The sequence below is a fragment of the Callorhinus ursinus genome, unplaced genomic scaffold (genome assembly GCF_003265705.2).
Source record: "Callorhinus ursinus isolate GAN/ISIS: 27379988/994484 unplaced genomic scaffold, GSC_fseal_2.0 scaffold122, whole genome shotgun sequence".
In the NCBI taxonomy this organism is placed as follows: Eukaryota; Metazoa; Chordata; class Mammalia; order Carnivora; family Otariidae; genus Callorhinus; species Callorhinus ursinus.
This window is the reverse complement of record NW_027397184.1, coordinates 643,192-656,051: the sequence shown is the minus strand read 5'-3', so window position 1 is coordinate 656,051 and position 12,860 is coordinate 643,192. Positions and strand designations below refer to the sequence as shown.

General features: G+C 58.0%; 1 protein-coding gene across 1 annotated transcript in view; it reads right to left on the bottom strand.

Moving 5' to 3' along the window:
* VAV2 (vav guanine nucleotide exchange factor 2) overlaps positions 1-12,860 on the bottom strand; it is a 151,029-nt gene that overhangs the window by 125,373 nt on the left and 12,796 nt on the right. The window contains exon 3 of the mRNA XM_073889918.1: positions 10,409-10,525. Within this exon, the coding sequence (XP_073746019.1) occupies positions 10,409-10,525 (117 nt within the window). The remainder of the gene's footprint in view (positions 1-10,408; positions 10,526-12,860) is intronic.

Sequence of the window (12,860 nt, the reverse complement as noted above, 5' to 3'; positions counted from 1 at the left end):
AAGAAGTAAATGTAAGAGAAAAACTTCATGATGCTGGATTCAGAAATGATTTGTTGGACAGGGTGCAAAAACAGAGGCAACAGAAGAAAAAACAGCTACATCTGACTTCATCAAAACTGAAATCTTTCATGCATCCAAGGACACTCTTGGGAGAGTGGAAAGCAACCCATGGAATGGGAGAGAGTGTCTGTGAATCACATAACTCTCAGGGGTTAATAACCAGAATATATAAAGAGTTTGTACCACTCAACAACAAGGAACGGATTAGAACATGGGCAAGGGCCTTGAACAGACATCTCTCCAAAGAAGATACACAAATGGCCAGTAAGTACATGAGAAGGTACTCAACATTACTAACCATGAGGGAAATGCAAATCAAACCCCAGTGAGATACGATTTCACCCCCACTAGGACGGTTGTATCACACACACACACACACACACACACACACACACACACACACACACACTAAGCAGTGCTGGCAAGAATGTGCAGAAATTGGAGCCCTTGTGCCCTGTTAGGACTGCAAAATGGTGCAGCTGCTGTGGAAAATATTAGAACAGTTCTTCAAAAAACTAAACGTTGAACGACCACAGGATCCGCAACTCCACTTCTGGGCAGATCCCAAAAGATACAAAAGCAGGAACCCAAACAGGTATCTGCACACCCGTGTTCGCAGCAGCATGATTCACGACAGCCAGAAGGGAGAAAGGGCCCAAAGGTCCATCCACGGGCGACAGGTAAACAGCAGGTGATGTATCCACACGATGGAGTACTACCCAACCTTTGAAAAGAATGGAATTCTGACAGGTGCCATGATGTGGGTGAACCCTGGACACGGGATGCTGAGGGAGAGACGCCGGACACAAAAGGCCACATGTGAAGGGGTTCCATGCATAGGAAACATCCAGAAGAGGCAAACCCATAGAGACAGAAAATAGACGGGGGGTTGCTCGGGGCTGAGACATGGGCGAGGAGAGACCGTTTTCCTTCTGGGGCAACGAAACAGTTCTGAACAAGACAGCAGCGGTGGTCCCACCACACTGTGAATACGCTGCATGCCTCTGCCGTGAGCACAAAAATGGTTAAATGATCATTTTATGTTGTGTCCATTTTATCACAGAATTTTTTTTAAAGAATTAAAGTCAGAGCACCTGAGTGGCTCAGTCAGTTAAGCGTCTGCCTTCGGCTCAGATCATGATCCCAGGGTCCTGAGATCGAGTCCCACATCAGGCTCCCTGCTCGGCAGGGAGCCTGCTTCTCCTCCCTCTGCCTTTGTGCGTGTGCACATGTGCGCTCTCTCCCTCTCTCTCTCAAATAAATAAAATCTTTTTAAAAAAACAGATTTAAAAAATAAAAAAGAGAAAGAATGAAAGTCAAAAAGGACCACCCAGGATAGACAGCCACAGGCTCCCTAATTCTTGAATGGGGCAGAGGGGCGGGGAGCCCGCATGCTGCACCCTTTCGTGGGGCGGGGAGGACGGGGTGAAGCTTTCGGAACCTCCATGGGGCCTCTCCCCCAACACAGTCCTGGCTGCACTTTGTGATTCAGAGGAGGCGCCCCTCCCCTCCCAGATCGGACCCTGCTGCTGGTGCCTGGTCGCTGAGGCTACAAACCCCTCCTTGCCTTTGCAAGAACCAATATTACCCGAGAAGGGCCTCCCAGCGTGCCAAGAAAGGATACCTTGTCGCAATTAATTATTTACATTTTGCTACTTTTTCCCTCTCTCCCTCTTAGTGCCGTTCTGCATTTTTTGCTGCAAGCATCAGGCTGTCAGGCTTCAAAAGAAACACTGTCTTGGGGCACTGGGGAGAAACAATTAGCCAATTAATATTTAATTAACTGCGGACAGACAAAAAAGGCATGCATGAGTCACACCAGGCTGAGCTGAGAAAAATGCTAGCTCTCAGCCGCTTGGGTGGGGCCGCCGGGTAAAGCCAGACACACAAGACAGGATGACACAGATATGCACAGCTTGCCCGACACCCACGGGGACAACAGGCACGCCTGGGACGACCACCACCAAGGGGTCATCCAGGCAACAGTCTGCTCACAGATGGGGAAACTGAGGCCCAGAGAGGTGAGCAGCCACCTGCCCTCGTGCGGTGAGGCCTGGGCGCACCCTCCTGGCCCCATCTCCTCCATCCCCGGCTTCTCTGCAGGTTTGACCGCTGCCGCCACACGCACCCAGAGAGTCCCCGAGTCCGCTCTCCCTGAAAATGAATCGCGAGCAAGAAGGATGTCAACACGTCCCGGTCGCTCCTCAGCCAAGGCCCCTCTCGGAGACCTCTCGGGCCAGGTGTGGGCGCCACAACCTCCCTGGGACCCCGCCCAGGGGTTTGGAGGGACCCTCACAAGGGCCCAGAGGCCCCCAGCCTCACGCACAAGAGCTGACCAGCCCACACTGGGGGCAGGCCCAGACCACACGGCTTGTCACACCTGTTCATTTTCAGGACTCCCGCACTGAAACCGAAAGCCCCCGCCTCCCTCCGCCACCACGAAGGCTGCGTCGGCCAATGGCTTGCGTCTGGAAGGGAGCAAAGAAAACCACCCCCACCCCAGTTAGGAAACAGCAGGTCAGCGTCTGAAGGGCCCCTTTGACTCTGCACAGATGTGTATGTGAGTGCACACGTGTGTGCATGCAGGGGGTGCACACGTGTGTGTGCATGTGTGTGCCTGCCTGTCCAAGTCCCCGGAAAGTGGGTGGGCTCCCCGTGGCTGGAAGGGACAGCCCTCAGGGAGTAGGAGGCACTGTTTGGAGCAGGAAAGCCACGATGCCAGCCCCGCGTGGGCCCTCCTGGGCCTGGGGCAGCTCCCGCATCTGAACAAGTCGTTAGTGCTCAGTGGACTCTGAGACCAGAGCGCCTGGCCGGGGACATGCAGGCGGTCACCACAGTGTCAGTGTCTGCGAGTCATCAAAAGAGCGGCCTCCAGTAAGCACCCAGGGCTCTGCACTCCGCAAGTGAGCGAACACACACGAGGAGGGGACAGGCAAATGTGTGGCAGCGCAGGGCCTGGGTGCTGAGATTAGGGTGTCTGATCGATAGCCTGAGGCAGCCTGCTACCTCCTTCCCTGACCAGACAGCGCCCAGAGGACACGCTCATCGATGCAGACGCTAAACAGAGAAATCAATGTTGGGGCTGACGCAGCACAAGCTGGTGGCAGGAACCACCGGCCGCACCCCAACCCCCACCAAGGCCACCGGCCACCTGCTCATCGGGGGTGGGGACGAGGGCACCACCCTAAGAGCTGCGGGCTCAGAAACCAGCACGCATGGCCGCACCCTGCCAGGTCCTCCTCCACACTTCTCAGAGGGACGGCCGAGCTGCAGACCCATTTTACAGATGGGGAGACTATGGCCCCAGGGGGTGAGATGACCTCTGAATCCAGCCCAGTGCCATCTGGGCCCCATTCCATCCAGAGCTCTGAAAACTGTCTCAACGGCTCCATTTCTACCTGGCTTCTAGAAGCTCGAGCACAGCCAAGAAGCCCCAGGACAGCGAACAGTGGGTAGGATTGGTGGGAGGAGCAGAGGGGGAGACAGCAACAGCGGGAACACACGGGAGGTCTCGCAGAGCAAGCCGGTTCCGTCTCATGGGCCGGCTCCCCAGTAGACTGCTGGGGAGCTGCAGTGCGTGCTGATGGGCAAGCACGGGGTGGGGGGCAGCTCGTGCCAGATCTCCCACACCTGCAGGGACGGAGTAGGGGTAAGGACAGGCCGACAGAGGAGCGTGCCCAGCAGAGACAGGGAGTGGAACTGAGGGAAGACGGGGGCTGGGGGTGGGGAAGGGCACCTGTGTCCTACAGACAGAAGCTAAGGGGACATGGGGTAGCATGCAGATCCGCGCCCCTGCTTCCCACGCCCAGGACATCATCCGGTCATCCCGCAGGTGCAACCAGGCCTGCCACAACCCACCTCCTCCACCCCTCGACCAAAGCCCCAAACCTGGGGAGGGGGGCCTGGGCTGTTTTGGACCACTGGTTTCAAACTACATTTTTAGCCTCTTTGGAACCCTTTATTTAAGCAAAATGTCAGGCAAATGCTATATGGAAAGCAGGTAAGAGTAGTCTCACTCTGATTCAGCAGGCCCTGCCCTCCCAGCCTCCTCCTGGCCTCCTGAGGGGCCCAAAGTGGTCTGAAATCCACTGCAGGAGGGAATTACCTGCACCTGTTCTCACCTTCATTTGGAAAGACAAGCATTCACTGCCGTGCGTCTTCCAAACAACAACAGCCTGCTCTTTCGGAACCCCCCTCCCCCAGCAGGACCCCAACAGACCCCCGATTCCACTGTCTCTGTGGGGCCCAAGCAAGATGCGTCTTCTCTCTGGGCCTCAGGTACCTCCCTACTTCATGAGGCCCCTGAGGGACCTAAGGAAGCCAGCAGGGAGCCCCGCACCTGTGAGCCACGGCTCCTGGCAGGAGGACAAGAGGGAGCGTGGGAAGAAGGGGGGATGGGGCTCCCGCGGCGGCCCCGGCCCCGCTTCACACACTAAACTAAGGAGCGGCCCGTGGGTCCGCCCCAGCCTTGCTGAGGGCCAGCTTCAACCACCTCTACAGTTTCTGAGCCTAAACAATGTCTTCGTGAATCATAAATCAAAGAATTAAACCCACTTGTTGGAGGGTGTGCAGACCTTCCTCGAGGATCATCCGTTCTGCCCAAATGGAGGCTAAAGCAAGCCCCGCTGAGCAGGGGCACCTGTGGGTCCCAGGCGAGCAGGGCGGCCTGGGCTGGGGGCGGCCCACACTGGGAACGGGTCCCTGACGTAGGCGATGGGGCGCCACCTGGGGGGAAGTCCTGGAGGCCCAGTCTCCTCGGGCCCCAGCGAGGCAGCTGACCCACGGAGGGCGCCAGGGCCTCTTGCGAGGTGCCCCCACCCCTGTCCTGACTAGAGGATTCCCAGTCTCCTCCTGTAAGATCCACTCCCCACGGCCAGGAGGTGGACGGTGACAGGCACACCAAGAAAGGACGAGTTGCTTCTTGGCAGTGCTGCCCACAAAGGAGCCAGCAGCAAAGGGAGCAACGCCACCCCTTTCAACAGTGAGATCTGAACAGAGAACCCACAGAGGGGAGGAAGGCGGCCCTGCAGCTATGGGGAGAAAGTTCTGGGCAGGGGGCGGCCTGCAGGCAAGCCCAGGGAAGGGAGTGAGTGGGGAGCAGGGCCCAGGAAGGGCAGCTCCCTGCTGGCTGGGGTTGGCCTCCTGTTCTGTGAGGTGGGGTGAGGACACCCAACGTCTCAGTGCACGGGAAGATCATGTGAGCCAACCTACGGGGCCAGCGCACAATCAGGAGGTGGAGCTGTCCCTTGGTCATGATTATTCTCTGCACTCTCCAGGAACCGAAATACCAGAAGAAAGCCACAGAAACTCTGCGGTCTCACCAGCATCTTCTCTCCAAAATTCCCAATCAGCTTGCAAGCCAGGGCAATGGCGTTCCCTGGAAGATCCAGCCGAAGCAGGACCCCTGTGTGGCCTTCCCACGCCCCCTCCCACGCTGGGCCCTGTGCATCCAACAGAGGACATGAAGGGAAAAGAGGAAGGGTCCACGTACCGGCGGGATTTCCCACCAGCAAGCCCCACCCAAACTCAATCCTGCAGAAAGGAAAGCTCGAGGAGCCCAAGTCTTTGCAAAGTCTGCTTTGCTAAGCCCCTCTCTCTCCAGCCGGCCACCTCCATACCTTGCTCCAACAGGACCCACATGAGAGAAGGCTCTAGAAAGAAAGCACCTGGCCAGCTTCCTCTGGTGAGTGGGGCTCGTTCCTTCAGTAGCTGGCTGCACCCAGGGCTCCCGCAGCCCTCGAGGGCCTCCAGGGGTCCACCTGCCCACTGCCCCAAGGCCTCTGCCCAGAGTCTCACCAGGGAGCAGAGAACCTGGTTAAGTAAACACCTTCTGAAGCTTCGTGGGCCCCCAAACAACATCTCCCTCTGCACCTGCCCTGCTCGGCCCACTCTCCCCCAGCAGAAAGGCCCAAGGAGATGCCCAAGGGCCAGGGCTCAGGCCGGTCTGTACACAGGAAGAATGTGGCAATCAGCCCAGCTCTCCACAGCGGTATCCCCGGGGAGGGGGCCTTAGCCTTTCCCTTAAGAACACAAGCCATGCTTTCAGTGTGCCAGATCCTCCGCACAACGAACTCACAGAGGAAAACCTCCAGTGTCATGGCTGAGAGGTGGGTCAGAGCCGGGCAGCCTCTGGGAAAGTTCTAGGGTTTCCACTCTCTCCTTTCTTCTATAATTAATGGCACAGGAGCTAATGTGGGCCTCCCCTTGGAGGGCAAAAGCCATGCAAGTCTTTCTCTCCCTTTTATCTCTAGCCTAGTGAGTGCTTCAAAAATGCATGGTAAATTAAGTGCCTAATAGCTGGGCGGGTGGGTAGATGGATGTGTGGCTGGGCGCCTGGATAGATGGTTGTGTGGCTGAGTGGGCAGACAGGTAGATGGGTGAGTAGGTAGATGAATGGGTGGCTGGGCGGGTGGGTAGATGGATGCATGGCTGAGTGGGTAGATAGGCAGATGGGTGGGTGGCTGGGTGGGTGGCTGGGTAGGTGGGTAGATGGATGCGTGGCTGGGCGGGTGGATAGGTAGATGGGTAGGTGGCTGGGTAGGTGAGTGGGTAGATGGATGCATGACTGGGTGGGTGAGTAGATGGAAGCATGGCTGAGTGGGCTGAGTACGTAGATAGGTAGATGGGTGGGTGGCTGGGTAGGTGGGTAGATGAATGTGTGGCTGGGCGGGTGGATAGGTAGATGGGTGGGTGGCTGGGCGGGTGGATAGGTAGATGGATGCATGACTGGGCAGGTGGGTAGATGGATGCATGGCTGAGTGGGTGGATAGGTAGATGGGTGGGTGGCTGGGTGGGTGGGTAGGGAGGTAGATGGATGCGTGGCTGGGCAGGTGGGTAGGTAGATGGGTGGGTGGCTGGATAGATGGATGCATGGGTAGATGGGTGGGTGGCTGGGCGGGTGGGTAGATGGATGCGTGGCTAAGTGGGTGGATAGGTAGATGGGTGTGTGGCTTGGGTGGGTAGGGAGGTAGATGGATGCATGGCTGGGCAGGTGGGTAGGTAGATGGGTGGGTGGCTGGGTAGGCAGATGTGTGCATGGGTGTATGAATGGGTGGGTGGGTGGACGGAGGAATGAATGAATGCATCAATGCCTTTTCTCCCCAAGGAGTGACTCCAGCAACACGGGAGACAGGAAGCTGAAAAGCAGGTGCTTAGAAAAAGAACAAGGAACCCAGGACAGGGACCGGATCTGAACGCAATCGAACCTTCTTAAATAACACGCCCCCCCCAAAAAATTGGAAATTTCTAAAGCAGCCTGAGACTAACTAACCAGCTATTCCATAAGGATCCTTTGCACTCCAGAACGCCGTGACTGTATGTGGAAGACAACCATCAAGAAGTGAGATGGAAACCTGCCCCTCCGGGCCCCGGCCCCGCACACCCAGCCCGGGCAGCCTCCCGCCAGCCAGTCCCAAACCCTTCCCCCAGGGTAAGTGTCAGCACCCCCTCCACACAGGCTCCAGGCAGCAACCAGACTTGGCTCTAGACATCACTCTTTTTGCCCCCCTGGCCTCACCCACCCAGGAGACAAAGGGTCAGTTCTGACCCTACAGAGCGCTGTGCTCAGTATTGGGACAGACGCTGCCTTCCTGCCAACTGGGACTCAGCGCTCCGGGGCAGCAGCGGGGGTCAGCGGGAGGGCAGAGCGAGCAGTCACATCTTCATGGTCTGACGTCAGTGAGGGCCACCAGGCCCATCTGGAACTGCCAGGCCTTGCTGACTGAGCTCCTGGAGGCCAGAAGGCGAATTCGGGCCCACGGGAAGCCTCCGTGAACATCCCTGAAGTGATGCACAGAACCTACGCTCTGTCTCTGTGCCCCGATGGAGCGACGCACAGGGACCTCCCTGCCTGGCCCATCTCAGGAGGTAACACCTGAATAAAGACCAGACGTGCTCCTTCTCAGCAGTCTGCCATCAGCAAGCCCTCCTGTCCACTGCTGCGCCCTGCCCAGCACCACCCTCCAGGGGTGGGAGAGTCCTGTCCGCCTGGGTACCAAGCAAAGCAGGCCATGGGCGCTGGGGCTTTGCTTGTGTGGGTTTTTCCAGGGTATCCCGCCCCTGGACATCAGGAAGGATTATAGCCAAGCAAACAGATTGGAACAGTGGCCCCTACGGGGAGAGCACGTCCCAGTGCCCCAAACCTCGGCTGGCCCCCAGCTTGGAAATGCTAACCACGGGTTTACCTCGATAAGAATCACGTGCGGGGCAGGGGGAGCTCAACGAGGACACTCAGCCAGACAGACGGGGAGGACGGGGCGGGGGGCGGGGGCAGGTCAGGCTCTGCTGGAGCCCCACGTGGCTTCCACGCAGCCAACAAGATGCCAAAGGACCAAGGAGAAGGGAGGCAAAGAACAAGGGTGAGCTTCCTGGGACGTGTGCCGGGGACTAAGCGCTCCAGAAACACAATTCTACTTCCTGTTCAGCAGACCTCAGAGGGTGGTGTTCTTACCACCATTTTACAAGTAGGATTTGGAGATTTGGAGAAACTGAGCCAGTCACTTGGGCACGCCTGCAAGGGTCCGCAGTCCATGTGCTTAGCTCTCTGGTTCTGTCTTCCAAAGGTGCAGCTTATGAGTAAAATAATAGTGGGAAAAAAATCAGAGACCACAGATCTACAAGGGTCTAGTTCCGTTTCGGCCAAACCTGGGGCGGGGGGACAGCGACAAATGCTCAGCATTTCAGGAGTACCTACTGCGGGGCTGGACGCCTCGCCACCTCCCACAGCCAGGCAAACAGAGGTCAGAGGCACCGGGTCACCTGCCAAGTCATCCAGCCAGTTAGCAGGGCCAGATTTTCAAGGAGTCTGACTCAAGGGTCACAACGTGGAGAGCAGAGGCGGGATGGGGGGAGCTCTCCCCGAGCCCTGCCCTTCCCGGAGCCAAGGGTCCTCAGTGCAAGGCATGAACCAACGTCCCCGCACGCAGCTCAGCGACCAGGTCCGAGGCGTCACCCGGCAAGGCTCCACCGCGACTCCTGGTCCAAATCCACTGCCCACTCCTGCCTTCCACAGCAGAGGCCACGGCATGGCAAGGCATCACCAATTCGATGTGGGCAGACCAGAGGCCAGCTCCAGCACAGCCTCCACGCAGCCCTTCTGCACACAGCTGGGACATCACCCTGGAGCCAAGCCGCCTCACTGGAACCTCTGATGAGCACGAGGGGCACCCCCTTGCAAACTGCGTGACCACACGGTTGGTGGGTCGTACAATGAGAGTTTTATCTAAATTTATGTACGTCTTATTTACATCATTGCATTCAGCGGTAGCAAATCAAAACTAAAATGAAATTATAGACTGGATCATCTGCATTTTAACCGCCGGCCAAGAAATAAATTTGGCCAGGGTGTACCCTTTTTCTCTACACAGTTACTGTAAATAGCAGTTCTGTGCGTGAGTATATATGTACGTGTGTGCGTGCATTCCCTGCCCAGGGCACTGCCGTGCACGAGGAGGAACAGGAACAGGAGAGGAGCTCCAACCCTCTGAAAGCAACCCCAGGGAACTGAGAAGCCCACTGACGGGAAAGGGCACCAGCACGGCCCCATCCCACCCTCGGCACTCCTGCCCCAGCACACGTGCCCCGGGCACAGGGAAGCAGGGCGGCCTGGGGCCCCAGGCAGGGGTACCCCAGCAGCAGGACTCGAGTGAGCCTTTCCAGGAGAAACAGAAACTGGTAAGAAGTGGCGATCACACAGGGATGGGCTCTTGAGGGGGGGTCCCTGAATCTCCTTTCTAGCGAATTCCAGAACCCAGGGAAAGTCCCATCAGGCCAGGTGGCTCATGGGGAAGTCCTGGCTACTGATGGTAATCCTAGCGCTGGAATGGACCTCTCCGCACTTGCAAAAGCAAATACAGAAGTCTCCCTGCATTTCATAAATCATGTATTCACAGCACATTTCCTCAAACACCCAGTCCCCGATAATGCTTCTCCAATAAATTAAGCAATAAATATCTTCTGATGTTTCCCATCAGCAGGTGGAAATGAGCTCCTCGGGCAGTCCGGGAAGCGGCTGTCTGGCCGGGGCTATGCCCACCGCCGGGGGGGGGGGGGGGGGGGGGGGGAGCGGGGGCGTGGTGCCCTCCTTGGAGAGTGCACGGAGACTGGGGACCCCCCGGGGTTGCAGGCAGCACAGAACCAGCTCTTCCTTCACACCCTCAGCCACCACCCATCAGAAGATATAACGGTCCCCACCCCAGCCCCAGCCTGCCCGTGCAGGACGCAGGGGTGGGAAGGCCCTCACAGCGCCGTGTTGGAGGGGCCAGGCCTGTCCCGTCCAGCCCCCCCAAGCCCACCCCGCACTGAGCCGGTGCTCGGCCACTGTGCCCGGACACTGGAGAAGACCACTCACCTTCCCAAAGTCTCGGACGTCGAAGAGGTCAAAAGGGTCAAACAGCTCACTGTTTCTCAGTCCAAATTTATCATGGCAGACTTTAAGGAAGGTGCGGATGTTCTTCAAGCACAGGAACTAGAGAAGAGAAGAGAAGAACGCTGAGCCTGTAGGGTCTATAAGTCACCGCAGCAAACTCTGGCTTCCGGCTGCCGGCAGAGACGCGCACTCCGGCCCTGGGAAGCCTCAGCCCCGCCGGCCCGCTGGTCCAGACGCCACCAGCACCCCCGGCTCACCTTGGCCGCTCATGACCCTTTGTCCTGCGCCCCGCCCAGAGGATCCAGCGCAGATGATCGTGACCGGAAATATGCTGGTCTTGAGTCAGCAAAAACAGAGCACGAACACACGCAGGCACACTTGCATGCACACACTGACCGCCTTCCCCGGCACAGACCTGCCCCCGTGGAAGCTGTCCTGTCTGTGGAGGACGCCGGGAACGGCACACACCAGTCACGGCGGGAGCCTAGGGGACGCACCAGGGCTAGAGTTCCCAGACCCGCAGGCAGGGCGCCTCCTCCACCCAGCAACCCCACCTCTGAGCTCCCACCCGCACGGCGCGTGGCAAAGCAACTGGGGCGGGAGGTTTGGGGTTGGGAGCTGAAGGGGATCGCCGGCGGCAGTCCCCATGGAGAAGGACCCGGTAAGGAAGGCACGGGGGCAGCAGGCCAGGTGGCCTGGAGAGCAGGATTTGGAGTGGCTCGGCCCCAGGTTCGAAGCTTGTCTGCTGATTCCCACTTGCAGGACCAGGGACAGTGGCTTCGGCTCCTGAGGCCGGCTTTCCAACCGGACATCTCGCTGGGTTGTGTACCCGGACGGAACCGTGGGCGCTTGGGCGTGGGAGCGTCGGCCCACCGGTCCAGCTGGCAAGGGCGTCCCCTGAGGCAGGGACAGTGGCATGCATGGTGCGGGGGTCCTCATCAACAACAACTCCCTAAGGGCCCAGGGCTGGACAGCAAGAGAAGCAGAGCGTGTGCCACCCACCGAAAATGCAAACGCAGGGACAGAGACGAAGGGAAGGCCGCAATCACAAGCTACGGCAGGCCCGGCATAAACCGAGCGGCGTCTCACCTGCCCGTGTGCCCCCCCGCGGGCCGTGCCCAACCCCCGCCCCGGAGCTGGGCTGGGCCGCTCCTTCCAACCGGGCCACGGCTGGTCCCCGGTCACGGCCGACACAGACTCACTGGCTTTGTGTGCATACGGTGTTTTCTGAACGAGCAAGAGCAAACCGCAGATGCGAACCCCCTGCCCCCCCAAACATCTGAGTGCACCTAAGAACAAAGACTTCCCCTTCCACAATCAGAGCACCCACATCAGCAAATCCACGTGGATCCCACACGTCCTTGTCTACAGATGGTACTTCCTCACGTTTCCTCAACAAAGGACAACCACAACGTCCTGACAGCAAAGCACATTCTGGCCCCAGGTCCAATGATGTTTCTTGTCATTTCTCTTTCATCTCCATGAGCCTACAACTGTATGCCCCCACAGAACTTTCCGGGAGGATGGATGCATTCTGTGCACCTGCTGTCCAGCTGGGTAGTCACAAGACCCATGCGCTCACCGAGCGCTGGAGATGAGGCTAGTCCAACCGAAACACTGCATTGTCAACTGTATTCTAATTAACTTCAATTGAAGAGCTACGGCTGCCGGTCTGGGCCTCAAATGCTCCCTCAGCCTTGGCCTCTGTGACCTGAAGCTTCTGGGCCATATGGACACAGAAGGACAGACACGGTAGGAGCCCGCTTACACGAGGCTGAACTCACAGAGACAGGCAGAACAGTGGTGCCGGCAGGGGAGGCTGGGGAGTCTGTGTCTCCCGGGGACGGCTTCAGTTTGGGACGATGAACAAGTTCTACAAGTGACAGAGGTGATCGTGACCTAACACCGTGAAGGCACCTAATGCTACCGGATTGTACGTGTATTAAAAATGCTTAGTGCTGGTAAATTTTGGGGGCCCCTGGGTGGTACAGTGGGTTAAGCGGCCGACTCCTGGCATTAGCTCAGGGTCATGCTCTCAGGGTTGGGGGATCAAGGCCCACATCAGGCTCCACGTTCAGTGGGGAGTCTGCTTGAGATTCTCTCTCTCCCTCTGCCCCTCCCCCACAAAAAAGTAAATGTCGTGTATCCTGATTTTACTGCATTAAAAGTTAACTAAAAAAAGAGCAACGGAAAAAGAGACCCAACAGGAAGGCCATGTGCTGGTGGGGGCAGAGATCCGGGGGCACTCCCGTGCACCGAAGAAGGCCAGCGATGGCCAGCAAACCACCGGAAGAGGGGAGGGGCCCAGGGAGAGAGCCCGGCACACCCCTTCACCGAGCATCCAGCCTCCGGAACCGTGAGGATACGCTTCCTCTGCTTTAAGCCCCCCAGTCTGTGGGCCAGCAACAGGCCACCCCAGCCTGCACCCCCCCCC